The sequence below is a fragment of the Asterias amurensis genome, chromosome 2 (genome assembly GCF_032118995.1).
Source record: "Asterias amurensis chromosome 2, ASM3211899v1".
NCBI classification, from domain to species: Eukaryota; Metazoa; Echinodermata; class Asteroidea; order Forcipulatida; family Asteriidae; genus Asterias; species Asterias amurensis.
Window position 1 is genome coordinate 3,102,604 of NC_092649.1, and position 17,511 is coordinate 3,120,114.

A 17,511-nucleotide genomic window follows, 5' to 3' on the forward strand; every position below is an offset into this window, starting at 1 on the left:
TCGTTTTTCAACGAGTAGTTTAAACCCGCCGAGGCCTGGTTCTTGAAAATTTACCTCGACTTTGTCTCGGTAAAATTATCAAGAACCAGGCCTCGTTGGGATTAAACCACTAGTTGAAAACCTCTTCACCACACATTGATTCCCTTATTAAAATCAATGGACACTATTGGTAATTACTCAAAATAATTATTGACATAAAACCTTTCTTGGTAACGAGTAACTGGGAGAGGTTGATAGTATACAAATATTGACTGCTTCGAGTGTTATGGTTAAAACTATGACTCCCGAGGTGATCCCCGGAGCGTTCTATTTTCCCGAGGCGAAGCCGAGGGAATTAAGAACGCTCCGGGGATCACCGAGGGAGTCATAGTTTTTAACCATTGCACGAGTAAAAGCAGTCAATATTTGTTTTATAACACCCCAAACATTTCTAAATACTGTACTATTATTATTAAGTTACAGACCTGAATGCTACAATCCACGGACGACGCGAATACAGATTGCAAACACTTTTACTTTACTGTGTTGCATGTAGTGTCGTGCAATTCGAAATGGTTACAGACTATTAATTTATCATCCTCGTACACGCAACGGACGTCTGGGTACTGCACGCCGTGTGCTAGTCTGTCGGACTAGCGCACGGCGCCGTGTGCTAGTCTTCGGACTAGCGCATGGCAAACCGACGCACTATCATACGGTCGTCGTCTAGCAAAACTAAGACATGTCATGTGACGCGCTCTAAACCAATGAGCAGGCAGAATACTTGCAAGGGGTGTTATAATATAAAACATTGTGAGAAACGGCTCCCTCTGAAGTGACGTAGTAAACGAGAAAGAAGTAGTTTTCCACGAATTTGATTTTGAGACCTCTGATTTAGAACTTGGTCTCGAAACCAAGCATCTGAAAGCACACAACTTCATGTGACAAGGGTGTTTTTTTCTTTAATTATTATCTCGCTACTTCGACGACCGATTGAGCTCAAATTTTCACAGGTTTTGTTGTTTTATGCATATGTTGAGGTAACCAACTGAGAAGACTGGTCGTTGACAATTACCAATAGTGTCTAATGTCTTTAAGAAACAGAGCGTACCTTTATTTCCGGTTCAAGCCGGAAGTTGAAAGTTACTGATTCACAAAATCATAAAAATCCTTAGCCACACATTGGATTTTTAAAAGCTATTAGAAGTTTGAAAACAGTGAAACAACTCAGTAACCCGTATACAAAAAAAAAAACTGAAACAAACATAACTACTGAACTACACACTGTAATTTACCATCTATATGTCACAAGAATTGCTCAAAGGACTTTTTTTAACTACACAAAGCGTGAACCCATTTTGACCTTTACTTCCAGTTCAAATCGGAAGTTTAAGTTTTATTTTGAAAAAAAAAACCTATATAGTTCCTGAACCAGGTGAAATGACGTCAACAATTCATGCGATCACATTTTGATGACATCACCCACGAGCCCCCTGGTTTTTTGTTGTTTACAAAAACTGAATGTCTGGTTATCATACTAGTGTGTTATTATTGGGGACAGCACCAATTTACAGATTGGGGTTGGACACTGACAGCCTAATTCACAAACAAGGCTCCGGTCGGAAGGGGGATTTCAACCGGGTCCGTAGGGGTGAAAGGCAAGGAGAGTTTAAGCTAACCTGAATCATCAAAGTAATTTTACGTCATTTGTTTTGGAAAGATTACAGTCAATATCACGGTGGTTCATTTTCACTTATTTGGACACACAATCATGCAACAAGTTTTTTACATTTAAATAAAAAACACAAAAAACACAAAACGGATCACTCAGTTCCGTCATGTCATTCTGTACACGTTCAAAAACAAGCCAGATTTCAATCGCTCTAGCAGACACGGGAGTTTCTTTAGATCTTTCTCAAAATGTGTCATGGAATTGCAAGGTAATTTCCACATCAGTTGCCTCTTCTCGGCAATTATATTAAAGACATGTTTTGACAACCACAATTTTTTTTGTTAAAGACACTGGACATTATTGATTATTTGTCAAAGACCAGTCTTCTCACTTGGTGTATCTCAATATATGCATAAAATAGCAAACCTGTGAAAATTTGAGCTCGATTGGTCGTCGGAGTTAAGAGATAACTATGAAAGAAAAAAACACCAATGTCACACGAAGTTGTGTGCGTTCAGATGCTTGATTTCGAGACCTCAAATTCTAAACTTGAGGTCACGAAATCAAATTCGTGGAAAATTAACTTCTTTCTCGAAAACTACGTCACTTCAGAGGGAGCCGTTTCTCACAATGTTTTGTACTATCAACCTCTCCCCATTACTTGTTACCAAGTAAGGTTTTATGCTGATAATTATTTTGAGTAATTACCAATAGTGTCCACTGCCTTTAAGTCTTTCATTCGGCTTCAGGTTCAGGCGTCGGTAAGTATTTAGTTTGATTTTAGGTCGCAAAGAATGGAGTCAACTGCCTTAATTGGGTCCCGTTTTTGCATGTCTCGCCAAGACCATTGTGAGGGGGGGGGGGGGGGGGGGGCATGTATTGAATTTTTTTTTAGGTGGGCCTGTCAGTCAACAATACTGTGAATGTTTGCCAGCAAAACCTTTATGGTTGGCCTAAAAATTATTGAAGCCTAAAATCTGAACTTTATTCATAACGAATTTTGTACGACCCAATGTTCCACTTTCTACGTCTTTGCCTTTTGTTATTCTGTTTACTGGACAGATCAAATCACGTAAACACCTTCAATGAAATTATGAAGTTCCCGTCTATGTAAAACGGCTCAAGCGACATGAGCCACTGGAACTCTGGTGAAAAAGTGAGCCACAAACGCACAAAACTCACCACCGAAACTTAGCTCTTTACAAACTGATCTGAAAGTCTGCGATCAAGATGTTCAACCTTTTCGCTGCCGGGATGCTCTTCGTCTGTATCGCAGGGATCTGTCCCCAAATTTCCCATTGTTGTAAGTACAAATTGTTGTTGTTAAGTTATTAACTGATTAGCAGGAAACTGGCCCTATAGTGGCCTTTCACTTGTATATTTTATACTGCAAATTAATATAATGGCAAGCATCATACCAGTCACAATTAGTTGGTCTTATGGGCGACAATCTGTCTTTAAAGATGGGGGCATTGTTCTCGTCGCATTTACGGCGTGTGGTCCGGGAGGGCCCCTGGAAATTGTAGGCGTATTTATGCTCGTTGTTGCAATCTATGCATTTTAAGATACATCTATTGACCCTTTAATTAATCTGAAATGATTTCTAAGTAATAACAAAAAAATGCAGTACAAGTTAGCCCACAAAATATTGTTGGTATTTTTTGTTTATGTGATATGCCTATAGTTGTTTTCATAGGTACTGATAACGATTCCAAATTTAACAATTAAAAATATATATGAATGACCAGGGCCATATTTCATAGCGCTGCTTAACGGTAAGCAAATTAGCGGGCCTACTGTAGCAGCAAAATTTGCTTAATTAGCGTTTTTCACAGGTTAGCAAAAAAAATTGGGCGGCCATATTGCGGGTTTAACGTGGATTTGCATTGTGACGTCGTTAATTTTCGTGCAGTAAGCACCGGAAGGTTAGCATGCTTTTTCGTGTGCTAACGGTTAGCAGCGCTATGAAATAGAAATAGCAAAGTAAGCACAAAATCGGCCGCTAAGCAGCGCTATGAAATTGGGCCCATATATTGAAACTAGGTTACCGGCGCACAGGAAGGGTATTGTACGTACAAACGATGATCGTCGTTGCCAGTTTAGCTGAACTATTTTACAGAATAGTATACACATATTGACTGGCAACGAGGTAACTAATTTAGTATACGTCTATTCCCACGAGGGACTTTGAGTGACCAGAAGAGCGACCTGTTTCCCGAGGCCGAAGGCCGAGGGAAATAGGCCCCTCTTCTGGTCACTCACAGGCCCGAGGGGGAATAGACGTACACTTGTTACTGAATTATGCCAGTCAATATGTGTTTTATAACACAGCTCGGTCTTAAAATGTAAAATAAGAACAGAAAAAGGAATTTTGCAGTTTGTTCACGGTTCAAGTCAAGAAAGGGCGCTGTTACTGCGGGCACTATAGACCTTATCGCAAATACCAATGCGCAAGCGCAGACTGTTGAATGAGGTGCATTGTGGGATATATATGAATCAAATTTTGCTACCAGCTAGACCACAATGCATCTAATTCCAAGCTTTACGCGCGCGCCCCGGTATTTGCGAAAAGGTCTATTTGCAAAGACTAGTGCCCGCTCTGGTACTATTCCCGCAAAACACGCGCGCGCGATCACCTATATTAATTCACCCCACGTGACCTTGTTTCAGCCAACCAAAATACAGAACAAGCAAGAGGTGTGTTATAATGATGAATATTAAACAAGATAAAATTCACCAAGTTTTCAGCGGAAAACATTTTTAAAGAAACTACAATTTAATAATAATTATACCAACATTGCGGTTTTTGTTTATACTTCCTTTAGTCAGAAGTTGGAATTTTGTTTACATAAGATTTAAGGCCTCTTTCAAGCCATTTGGTGCACCATGTTTTTTGTTATGACATTGATTACAGCTAAATACGCTTCGTACAGACGGCGTTTCATCCCCATCACCACAAGCACCATCACATGTTTGTTTGTTTGTTTGGTGTTGGGGGGGGGGGGGCGGTTAACCTAGAGCATGCGGGAGTGCGAAACGCCTTTTGCACGGGGTAATGAACGAAACAGAACATAACGCTTTTTAAATAAAAATAAAAGAAAGTGTCCACAGTTGGAAAACGTGTACAAAACCAGTAGGAGCTGTTGCAAAAAAAAATTAAACAAGCTTACACAAAAGAGGGACAACAGGAGGTTCACGGTTACAGGCGTCATTGACATTGTTATTTGCTTGCAGTGTCCCCAACAGTGAAAACGGTGCGCGAAAAAACCCTCAAAGTGTTGGTATAGTTGCCCATAACTCTGTCAAATTTGAACGGATTTGTTCCAAAATAGATGGGTATGAAGACGAAGTTAGCTCCTTTCTTCCGAGTGAATTAATTTCGCTCGTGTCAATGTGGTATCCAGGGAGGAGATCTAATAACATATACACACACACGCACTCGCGAGTGTGTAATCTGCAATCGGGGACCCTCCTTTGTTCAATTCTTTTTGATAGCAACTGGGGACCACAATGATTTCCTTTGTGATAGCAACCGTGAACCTATTGTCCCTTTTGTTATATGTCCCCGGTTTGAATGTGAATACCTACCCACACACCTGTTGCATCCCTGTTGAGACATCTATTGTTCTTTTCTTTGTTCCTGTTGTTAACAACCCCTTCCATTTTGTTATAAGACTCCATAAGGCAGCAAATTATGAGGGCACAGACACAATTCGGCTAATTATAAGGAGATGATCTCATGTGTGTAGGATATGCGCATTTGTAAATGTTTTTCAATCAATCTCTTTTAAAACCAGCTGGAGAGAAAAGAGCCTCTATGGACAGCAACTTTGTTTCTTTTTGTCAATCCTTCGGGGTCCAGTTGGTAGGATGTTATTTCCTTTCGTCTGAGAATGAGTATTAAACAAAACCATGTACAAACATCTAATTGCAGACTTTGTATTTTTTGTTGTTGATTTTACCGGTGCTTTACAAAGTGACGCATTGTTTCCATGCAACATTCCTCGGTATAGACCTTATGCATTGACGTCATCCAGCGGCCATCTTAGTAGAAAAACGGTGACGAAACAATCGAAACGCACAGATTTGTACGCGCGGCGCACAGGATTGGCCAATGAACAACCTCCTTTTGACCTCTAGGTGAGGGCGCCCTACTGAAATGACGTCATGTGCATAAAGTCTATAACATCCACCAAGACAGCACATGGCCCTATGGAAGACTGGTACTACAGTCCAAGAGATGCAAACAATGACATTAATGTGTGTCATTACTATTCACAATAGACGGCGGTTGCGGAACACGTCAACCAGAGGGCACCTCCAAGCGTATCGTGGGTGGTGAAGACGCTGCACGCGGTGCCTGGCCGTGGTACGCCCAACTTTATTTCCTTGGTTCTTTCAGCTGTGGTGGTACCTTGGTGGACAACAAGTACATCGTAACCGCGGCCCACTGCGTCAATGCTTTAATAACTCAAGGGTAAGCTTATAATTGTATCAAATTAAGGAAAAGTTTCCGTATGGCGCCACCACTTTTTCATTCGATATGAAATAATAAAGTATCTAATTTACCTCAATGAGATATCTTTTTTTGTAAAAATTTGTGAAAAAGTGGTGGCGCCATACGGAATCTTATCCACAAAAATAGGCAAGTTTGGAGGGGTATCTGGGGCGCCAGAAGTAAACATGCGTTTCGAAAAAAATTGGGGAAAAGTGGATAATGATGATCCAGATAAAAGAACCTTACACAAAAAGCTGGTCCGTGAAACTTGTGGCAAGATTCGAGGGGTTTCTTTTCATTTAACTATCAAGGGTTTATTCTTCCTTTTCTCAGCGCCAACGTTGCAGCCAACTGGAGGGTAATTTTGGGCAAGAACAGAGAAAGTGACAGCCAGGACAACAACGAGCATGCCAGTGACGTGACACAGATCACCATTCACGAAAGTTACAACCTCAACAACAATGACAACGACATCGCCGTCATGGTTCTTGCTAATCCACCACCAGAGGGCAGTCAGTTCATCAACTCAGTGTGTTGGGACGCGGGTGGCAGTAAGGGCTTCGACAGCACCGCTGTGTGTTACATCGCTGGGTTTGGCACAGTAAAGGGTAAGAATTGATGAGAGTTTTGTTCGACGAAAAGGGTGGCTCGTCAGTGTTTTTCAGCCGAATACTAAAATCCGAAACATTCCTGAGTAACTCAAGGATAGACTACGTGCAAAAGTATCGCGCGTGTCGAAAACGAGTAAAAACCAAGGCCGATAATTAGGCTTTTAAGAAAACAACAATTAGTGTTGGTCTTCTTTTAATTAAAACAGGGAAGACAGTTTGTTTCTTAACAAATTATTAATTTTGTCTGAAAGTTAGTTGTCATCCGAACATTGATTTCTTTTGGTCTAAAGATACTGGTACAACATACTGCAATGTTCTCTGGTTCTAATTGTTGAGCTTTGTTGACCCACACAAGCATTATCCGTTATGTAGAATGGGAGACTTTTTGAAAGCTCTGCCACTAGAGGGCAGTAGACCTACTAGGTAGGGGTGCACAACTCCTATAGCAAACAATGGTAAATGCTTAAAGTTCAAAAATACTCAAAAAATATTTAGAAGTCTCTCAGCCGCTTGAAAATTAAATCAGATACATTGTCATACAACTAAACTTCAGATTTCTTCTCAATTTTTGGTAGGTCAGCATTTTTGATTTTTTGCTAATTACCCTAGAAGAAACACTCCCAAAAACTCATGCACACTGCTTGTTATCCTTGGGGAACTCGTGTCCAGTACTTCCTGTTCCAGAACAGTTTGGTTTATGCTGGCATTGTGTTATGAAAAACAAAATACAGTTTGGCTAAATCTAAATACAATCTTGTTTCTTCCTATAGAGGATGGTATCGCTGCCCACGTTCTTCAAGAAGCGATAATTCCCCTTGTTGAACGCAGAGATTGCGTTGATGCTTACCCCGGAGTTATTACGTACAACATGATCTGTGCAGGATCTGTACAGCAGGACGCGTGCCAGGTGAGCAAAACATATCAAGAGCCACTTCTTTTTAAATTTAGGGATGTATTTTAGGTAATGAACATGCATTTAGCACACTGTACGGTGTCACATGGATTTTTTCCCCGTTGTGTGTGTTCCCAAAATTATATTAAAGCCATTGGACACTTTCTGAACAGAACAAAAATTAAAAGTTCACAGATTTACAAATAACTTAAAGGGTTTACAGAAGGTAATGGTGAAAAACTTCCATTGAAATATTATTCCTTCCAAGTCTGGGGTAACGGATTTACAATACATAAATTGTGATACACGAAGTGATACTGTTTATTTACCGATGTTGTGCGATGTTGTGCGATTGCTTTAACATCGGCTGAATTGAATAATGGTCATTCAAAAGAGGGCGCTATCATCAGATGAAATCTATACATAATTTGCCGTTGGCGGGGGGGGGGGGGGGCACATAATCTACTTCCACACCGGTATCATGCGTTGTGATCGGTTGAACCGCACGGACGTGGCAAAATTTACCAATATATCGACCAATAAATTGCACTGTAGCAACAATTGCACATCAATCAATGTACAGTACACATAGCAACATTGTACAACACCCGTAACAACAGCAGCTTCTTGGATAGAACTCTATGGCAGTACATTGTCGTGTAAAAACAAAACAAAGATGGCTGCTACTGACAGAGTTATACCATTTTCCCCATTTCCCATCGGTTCCGAATGCCGAAACCATGCAAAATTAAGACTTGACTAGACAATTAGTGTTTGTATTTATACGAATCTGTGTGGTGTTCGGCTTCCGAGAGTACAAACCCGGTGGGAATAAAAAAAATTGCAGCTTGCTTTGCTCGAAGGATATTATGTAATTTAAAAAAAAAATTGTCGAAATTGCAATAAAAAGTACAAACAATGCCATGACGTCATCATGACGTCACTACAAACTTATATAGGTAATGTCCTTGACTAACAATACAACAAGTTTCAACTCGGTCGGACTTTTGGTTTGGCAGGTACCATAGAACTATGGCAGGTACTCATCTTTAAAAAGTGCACCTTTAGAGCAGTACACGTGACACATGATGACTTCATCCATAATGACGTTGCTACCATGTAGGACATTGTAAACCAATTTCAAAATAATTATCAAAAACTCTGCCGGCCACAGACATCCAGTTAAATTGTATTTATCTGTTTTTCCTCATGACGTCATGTGCCGTCTTGGACTTGAGGTTCAATTGCTTGATGAGTTTCAAGTTTCAAGTCAGTTTCGATCTTGAGTTATGCTGCTGATATAAGAGTTCCACGGAAAAGAAGAAAACAAAAGATGGTGAAGAAAGCGAAACAAAAAAACAGAACAATAAATAACAACAGGTTTTCTTGCTCGTTGCACGGACCATGGAGTGCACGGACGAACACCTAAAGAAACACAACAGAAACAAGAAGTGTTCCAGGCGGAACGCCCCGAACACCTAATTACACATTATTCACAAATTAATGATTGTTTTCCCCTCCTCTTGACAGGGTGACTCCGGCGGTCCATTGGTGTGCAGTAGACGGGATGAGTCAGGGAACGTTGAGCGGTGGTATCTGGCGGGGATCACGAGCTGGGGCCGCGGGTGTACCAGACAAAACTCCCCCGGTGTTTACACGGATGTGACTCGATACGGATACTGGTTCGAAGACGTCTTCGCATCACTCAGTGGGAAATAAACAAATCCATAAACGTGACAAATGCCATAAGCTATCATTAGTGTCTTATTTCTAGTTAAAATATTTTGATAGTTTCTTGGTTTTTAGATAGAGTATAACTAAGAGTTTTAATCTATCGAGTACTGCCTGCATCCTTCTCTTCTATTCATTCTTGCCCTTCTCCTGATCATGTTCCGTTATTCTATAGCTATTCTGTGGTTTTGCTTGAAGACCTATTGTGTTCATTAGCTGTTTCGTAGCGAAGCGCAGCGAAACAGCTCTTGTTTTTGTTAAAGTTTTTTTTATTATTATTATTATTAGCTGTTTCGTAGCGAAGCGCAGCGAAACAGCTCTTGTTTTTGTTAAAGTTTTTTTTATTATTAGCTGTTTCGTAGCGAAGCGCAGCGAAACAGCTCTTGTTTTTGTTAAAGTTTTTTTTATTATTAGCTGTTTCGTAGCGAAGCGCAGCGAAACAGCTCTTGTTTTTGTTAAAGTTTTTTTAGCTGTTTCGTAGCGAAGCGCAGCGAAACAGCTCTTGTTTTTGTTAAAGTTTTTTTAGCTGTTTCGTAGCGAAGCGCAGCGAAACAGCTCTTGTTTTTGTTAAAGTTTTTTTTATTATTATTATTATTATTATTTTTTTTTTTTATTTGTCATCTTCAGAAAAATTTCATATAAGTGCTGATTTGCAATGTTCCCAAAAAGCAATTGCAATGAAATTTTCAGGGATGAAAGGTATTGGTGCAATGATCATTGCGAAACAAGGATGTCATTATGACATAATCAGAAGTCACGTGACGTCATCTTAAAGGTGTTGTATTTTAAATGTTTGAAAATTTATAACAAATCAGCCACAAGAGACCGTAGGTTTCTGTTTGCGGGATTGGGGAGGGATAAATAAGGTCTTCATTTTGTTTCGTGTGCGTGACCTCACATGACCTCTACTTCCGGTCGAAACCGGAAGTGGCCCTCTAATTCAAAATTGGAAAAAGATATGAAGTTGCTTTTAACGATGTTAGTGCGTGGCAAGGGTGGGCAGTTCAAAAAAAATACCAATGACGTCTCAAAATGCAACAGCGCCCTCTAGCGGCAGGTTGAAAACTCGTCAAAATGGACTTTTTGAAGATGTGTGTGGTGAAGTTTTTTGTAATCACTTCAAATTTTACACACACGTTAACTGTCAGGCAGCCATCATATGTGTGAAGTTTCAGATCAATGACGTCATCGGGGGTCACGTGACGCGGCCTTAAAGGTGCACTTTTTGAACTAATATAACTCCCTAAGTAATTATGCGATCATGTTGAAACTTGGTAGGTTGTTGGATATTGACAAGTTCTTATGAAATATTAAAGGACGTCATGATGACGTCATCACATGATTTTTTATAATTTTTTCAATTTTTGCACCTTTAACACATAAATTGCTATCTGAATATGGTATAATCCAAATTATTTTTTATTTATGCCACACTGGGCAAAATTGCTTTGAATACCCAACAAATTTAAAACTCAGTTGAGAAATTTGAATTTTTTTTTGACGAAACAGCTCTGCATTTGTGCACAAATGCAATTTAGCTCTAGTTTATTATTATTATTATTTTTTTTTTTATTTGTCATCTTCAGAAAAATTTCATATAAGTGCTGATTTGCAATGTTCCCAAAGAGCAATTGCAATGAAATTTTCAGGGATGAAAGGTATTGGTGCAATGATCATTGCGAAACAAGGATGTCATTATGACATAATCAGAAGTCACGTGACGTCATCTTAAAGGTGTTGTATTTTAAATGTTTGAAAATTTATAACAAATCAGCCACAAGAGACCGTAGGTTTCTGTTTGCGGGATTGGGGAGGGATAAATAAGGTCTTCATTTTGTTTCGTGTGCGTGACCTCACATGACCTGTACTTCCGGTCGAAACCGGAAGTGGCCCTCTAATTCAAAATTGGAAAAAGATATGAAGTTGCTTTTAACGATGTTAGTGCGTGGCAAGGGTGGGCAGTTCAAAAAAAATACCAATGACGTCTCAAAATGCAACAGCGCCCTCAAGCGGCAGGTTGAAAACTCGTCAAAATGGACTTTTTGAAGATGTGTGTGGTGAAGTTTTTTGTAATCACTTCAAATTTTACACACACGTTAACTGTCAGGCAGCCATCATATGTGTGAAGTTTCAGATCAATGACGTCATCGGGGGTCACGTGACGCGGCCTTAAAGGTGCACTTTTTGAACTAATATAACTCCCTAAGTAATTATGCGATCATGTTGAAACTTGGTAGGTTGTTGGATATTGACAAGTTCTTAAGAAATATTAAAGGACGTCATGATGACGTCATCACATGATTTTTTATAATTTTTTCAATTTTTGCACCTTTAACACATAAATTGCTATCTGAATATGGTATAATCCAAATTATTTTTTATTTATGCCACATTGGGCAAAATTGCTTTGAATACCCAACAAATTTAAAACTCAGTTGAGAAATTTGAATTTTTTTTTGACGAAACAGCTCTGCATTTGTGCACAAATGCAATTTAGCTCTAGTTTATTATTAGCTGTTTCGTAGCGAAGCGCAGCGAAACAGCTCTTGTTTTTGTTAAAGTTTTTTTTATTAGCTGTTTCGTAGCGAAGCGCAGCGAAACAGCTCTTGTTTTTGTTAAAGTTTTTTTTATTATTATTATTATTATTATTATTATTATTATTTTTTTTTTTATTTGTCATCTTCAGAAAAATTTCATATAAGTGCTGATTTGCAATGTTCCCAAAGAGCAATTGCAATGAAATTTTCAGGGATGAAAGGTATTGGTGCAATGATCATTGCGAAACAAGGATGTCATTATGACATAATCAGAAGTCACGTGACGTCATCTTAAAGGTGTTGTATTTTAAATGTTTGAAAATTTATAACAAATCAGCCACAAGAGACCGTAGGTTTCTGTTTGCGGGATTGGGGAGGGATAAACAAGGTCTTCATTTTGTTTCGTGTGCGTGACCTCACATGACCTCTACTTCCGGTCGAAACCGGAAGTGGCCCTCTAATTCAAAATTGGAAAAAGATATGAAGTTGCTTTTAACGATGTTAGTGCGTGGCAAGGGTGGGCAGTTCAAAAAAAATACAAATGACGTCTCAAAATGCAACAGCGCCCTCTAGCGGCAGGTTGAAAACTCGTCAAAATGGACTTTTTGAAGATGTGTGTGGTGAAGTTTTTTGTAATCACTTCAAATTTTACACACACGTTAACTGTCAGGCAGCCATCATATGTGTGAAGTTTCAGATCAATGACGTCATCGGGGGTCACGTGACGCGGCCTTAAAGGTGCACTTTTTGAACTAATATAACTCCCTAAGTAATTATGCGATCATGTTGAAACGTGGTAGGTTGTTGGATATTGACAAGTTCTTATGAAATATTAAAGGACGTCATGATGACGTCATCACATGATTTTTTATAATTTTTTCAATTTTTGCACCTTTAACACATAAATTGCTATCTGAATATGGTATAATCCAAATTATTTTTTATTTATGCCACATTGGGCAAAATTGCTTTGAATACCCAACAAATTTAAAACTCAGTTGAGAAATTTGAATTTTTTTTTGACGAAACAGCTCTGCATTTGTGCACAAATGCAATTTAGCTCTAGTTATTATTATTATTTTTTTTTTTTTTATTTGTCATCTTCAGAAAAATTTCATATAAGTGCTGATTTGCAATGTTCCCAAAGAGCAATTGCAATGAAATTTTCAGGGATGAAAGGTATTGGTGCAATGATCATTGCGAAACAAGGATGTCATTATGACATAATCAGAAGTCACGTGACGTCATCTTAAAGGTGTTGTATTTTAAATGTTTGAAAATTTATAACAAATCAGCCACAAGAGACCGTAGGTTTCTGTTTGCGGGATTGGGGAGGAATAAATAAGGTCTTCATTTTGTTTCGTGTGCGTGACCTCACATGACCTCTACTTCCGGTCGAAACCGGAAGTGGCCCTCTAATTCAAAATTGGAAAAAGATATGAAGTTGCTTTTAACGATGTTAGTGCGTGGCAAGGGTGGGCAGTTAAAAAAAAATACCAATGACGTCACAAATTGCAACGGCGCCCTCTAGCGGCAGCATGAAAACTCTTCAAAATGGACTTTTTGAAGATGTCTGTGGTGAAGTTTTTTGTAATCACTTTAAATTTTACACACAAGTTAACTGTCAGGCAGCCATCATATGTGTGAAGTTTCAGATCAATGACGTCATCGGGGGTCACGTGACGCGGCCTTAAAGGTGCACTTTTTGAACTAATATAACTCCCTAAGTAATTATGCGATCATGTTGAAACTTGGTAGATTGTTGGATATTGACAAGTTCTTATGAAATATTAAAGGACGTCATGATGACGTCATCACATGATTTTTTATGATTTTTTCAATTTTTGCACCTTTAACGCATAAATTGCTATCTGAATATGGTATAATCCAAATTATTTTTTATTTATGCCACATTGGGTAAAATTGCTTTGAATACCCAACAAATTTAAAACTCAGTTGAGAAATTTGAAATTTTTGTTGACGAAACAGCTCTGCATTTGTGCACAAATGCAATTTAGCTCTAGTTATTATTAGCTGTTTCGTAGCGAAGCGCAGCGAAACAGCTCTTGTTTTTGTTAAAGTTTTTTTTATTATTATTATTATTATTATTATTATTATTATTTTTTTTTTTATTTGTCATCTTCAGAAAAATTTCATATAAGTGCTGATTTGCAATGTTCCCAAAGAGCAATTGCAATGAAATTTTCAGGGATGAAAGGTATTGGTGCAATGATCATTGCGAAACAAGGATGTCATTATGACATAATCAGAAGTCACGTGACGTCATCTTAAAGGTGTTGTATTTTAAATGTTTGAAAATTTATAACAAATCAGCCACAAGAGACCGTAGGTTTCTGTTTGCGGGATTGGGGAGGAATAAATAAGGTCTTCATTTTGTTTCGTGTGCGTGACCTCACATGACCTCTACTTCCGGTCGAAACCGGAAGTGGCCCTCTAATTCAAAATTTGAAAAAGATATGAAGTTGCTTTTAACGATGTTAGTGCGTGGCAAGGGTGGGCAGTTCAAAAAAAATACCAATGACGTCTCAAAATGCAACAGCGCCCTCTAGCGGCAGGTTGAAAACTCGTCAAAATGGACTTTTTGAAGATGTGTGTGGTGAAGTTTTTTGTAATCACTTCAAATTTTACACACACGTTAACTGTCAGGCAGCCATCATATGTGTGAAGTTTCAGATCAATGACGTCATCGGGGGTCACGTGACGCGGCCTTAAAGGTGCACTTTTTGAACTAATATAACTCCCTAAGTAATTATGCGATCATGTTGAAACTTGGTAGGTTGTTGGATATTGACAAGTTCTTATGAAATATTAAAGGACGTCATGATGACGTCATCACATGATTTTTTATAATTTTTTCAATTTTTGCACCTTTAACACATAAATTGCTATCTGAATATGGTATAATCCAAATTATTTTTTATTTATGCCACATTGGGCAAAATTGCTTTGAATACCCAACAAATTTAAAACTCAGTTGAGAAATTTGAATTTTTTTTTTACGAAACAGCTCTGCATTTGTGCACAAATGCAATTTAGCTCTAGTTATTATTATTATTTTTTTTTTTATTTGTCATCTTCAGAAAAATTTCATATAAGTGCTGATTTGCAATGTTCCCAAAGAGCAATTGCAATGAAATTTTCAGGGATGAAAGGTATTGGTGCAATGATCATTGCGAAACAAGGATGTCATTATGACATAATCAGAAGTCACGTGACGTCATCTTAAAGGTGTTGTATTTTAAATGTTTGAAAATTTATAACAAATCAGCCACAAGAGACCGTAGGTTTCTGTTTGCGGGATTGGGGAGGAATAAATAAGGTCTTCATTTTGTTTCGTGTGCGTGACCTCACATGACCTCTACTTCCGGTCGAAACCGGAAGTGGCCCTCTAATTCAAAATTGGAAAAAGATATGAAGTTGCTTTTAACGATGTTAGTGCGTGGCAAGGGTGGGCAGTTCAAAAAAAATACCAATGACGTCACAAATTGCAACGGCGCCCTCTAGCGGCAGGATGAAAACTCTTCAAAATGGACTTTTTGAAGATGTCTGTGGTGAAGTTTTTTGTAATCACTTTAAATTTTACACACAAGTTAACTGTCAGGCAGCCATCATATGTGTGAAGTTTCAGATCAATGACGTCATCGGGGGTCACGTGACGCGGCCTTAAAGGTGCACTTTTTGAACTAATATAACTCCCTAAGTAATTATGCGATCATGTTGAAACTTGGTAGGTTGTTGGATATTGACAAGTTCTTATGAAATATTAAAGGACGTCATGATGACGTCATCACATGATTTTTTATGATTTTTTCAATTTTTGCACCTTTAACACATAAATTGCTATCTGAATATGGTATAATCCAAATTATTTTTTATTTATGCCACATTGGGTAAAATTGCTTTGAATACCCAACAAATTTAAAACTCAGTTGAGAAATTTGAAATTTTTGTTGACGAAACAGCTCTGCATTTGTGCACAAATGCAATTTAGCTCTAGTTATTATTATTATTATTATTTTTTTTTTTATTTGTCATCTTCAGAAAAATTTCATATAAGTGCTGATTTGCAATGTTCCCAAAGAGCAATTGCAATGAAATTTTCAGGGATGATAGGTATAGGTGCAATGATCATTGCGAAACAAGGATGTCATTATGGCATAATCAGAAGTCACGTGACGTCATCTTAAAGGTGTTGTATTTTAAATGTTTGAAAATTTATAACAAATCAGCCACAAGAGACCGTAGGTTTCTGTTTGCGGGATTGGGGAGTGATAATTAAGGTCTTCATTTTGTTTCGTGTGCGTGACCTCACATGACCTCTACTTCCGGTCGAAACCGGAAGTGGCCCTCTAATTCAAAATTGGAAAAAGATATGAAGTTGCTTTTAACGATGTTAGTGCGTGGCAAGAGTGGGCAGTTAAAAAAAAATACCAATGACGTCACAAAATGCAACGGCGCCCTCTAGCGGCAGGTTGAAAACTCGTCAAAATGGACTTTTTGAAGATGTGTATGGTGAAGTTTTTTGTAATCACTTCAAATTTTACACACACGTTAACTGTCAGGCAGCCATCATATGTGTGAAGGTTCAGATCAATGATGTCATTGGGGGTCACGTGACGCGGCCTTAAAGGTGACCGTTTTGAACTAATATAACTCTCTAAGTAATTATGCGATTATGTTGAAACTTGGTAGGTTGTTAGATATTGGCAAGCTCTCATGAATTGTGAAATGACGTCATAGTGACGTCATCACACGATATTTTATGATTTTTTCAATTTTTGCACCTTTAACGAATAAATTGCTATCCGAACATGGTATAATCTTAATTTTTTTTTTTAATAGCCTGGATTAGTCATAACTGCTTTAAAAAAAGAATAAATTTCAAATTCAGTTGACAAAATTTAAATTGTTATTAACGAAACAGCTCTGCATTTGTGCACAAATGCAATCATGTCTAGTTATTATTAGCTGTTTCGTAGCGAAGCGCAGCGAAACAGCTCTTGTTTTTGTTAAAGTTTTTTTTATTATTATTATTATTATTATTATTATTTTTTTTTTTATTTGTCATCTTCAGAAAAATTTCATATAAGTGCTGATTTGCAATGTTCCCAAAGAGCAATTGCAATGAAATTTTCAGGGATGAAAGGTATTGGTGCAATGATCATTGCGAAACAAGGATGTCATTATGACATAATCAGAAGTCACGTGACGTCATCTTAAAGGTGTTGTATTTTAAATGTTTGAAAATTTATAACAAATCAGCCACAAGAGACCGTAGGTTTCTGTTTGCGGGATTGGGGAGGAATACATAAGGTCTTCATTTTGTTTCGTGTGCGTGACCTCACATGACCTCTACTTCCGGTCGAAACCGGAAGTGGCCCTCTAATTCAAAATTGGAAAAAGATATGAAGTTGCTTTTAACGATGTTAGTGCGTGGCAAGGGTGGGCAGTTCAAAAAAAATACCAATGACGTCACAAATTGCAACGGCGCCCTCTAGCGGCAGGATGAAAACTCTTCAAAATGGACTTTTTGAAGATGTCTGTGGTGAAGTTTTTTGTAATCACTTTAA

The 17,511-nt window shown here is 38.2% G+C and overlaps 1 protein-coding gene across 1 annotated transcript; it reads left to right on the forward strand.

Annotated features, from left to right (window-relative positions):
- The first annotated feature begins 2,881 nt into the window (after window positions 1-2,881).
- LOC139954592 (transmembrane protease serine 11E-like) lies at window positions 2,882-9,371 on the forward strand. Its single transcript, XM_071954473.1, has 5 exons — window positions 2,882-2,954; window positions 5,936-6,128; window positions 6,483-6,757; window positions 7,531-7,667; window positions 9,183-9,371. The coding sequence occupies exons 1-5, from the start codon at window positions 2,882-2,884 to the stop codon at window positions 9,369-9,371; spliced, it is 867 nt and encodes a 288-aa protein (XP_071810574.1).
- The last annotated feature ends 8,140 nt before the right edge of the window (window positions 9,372-17,511 follow it).

Excerpts from the sequence above, each read along its gene's own strand:
- LOC139954592 (XM_071954473.1), top strand. The coding sequence starts at position 2,882 with ATGTTCAACCTTTTCGCTGCCGGGATGCTCTTCGTCTGTATCGCAGGG. Across the intron at positions 2,955-5,935 it reads TCCCCAAATTTCCCATTGTT|ACGGCGGTTGCGGAACACGT; the intron begins GTAAGTACAAAT and ends TATTCACAATAG. Across the intron at positions 6,129-6,482 it reads AATGCTTTAATAACTCAAGG|CGCCAACGTTGCAGCCAACT; the intron begins GTAAGCTTATAA and ends TCCTTTTCTCAG.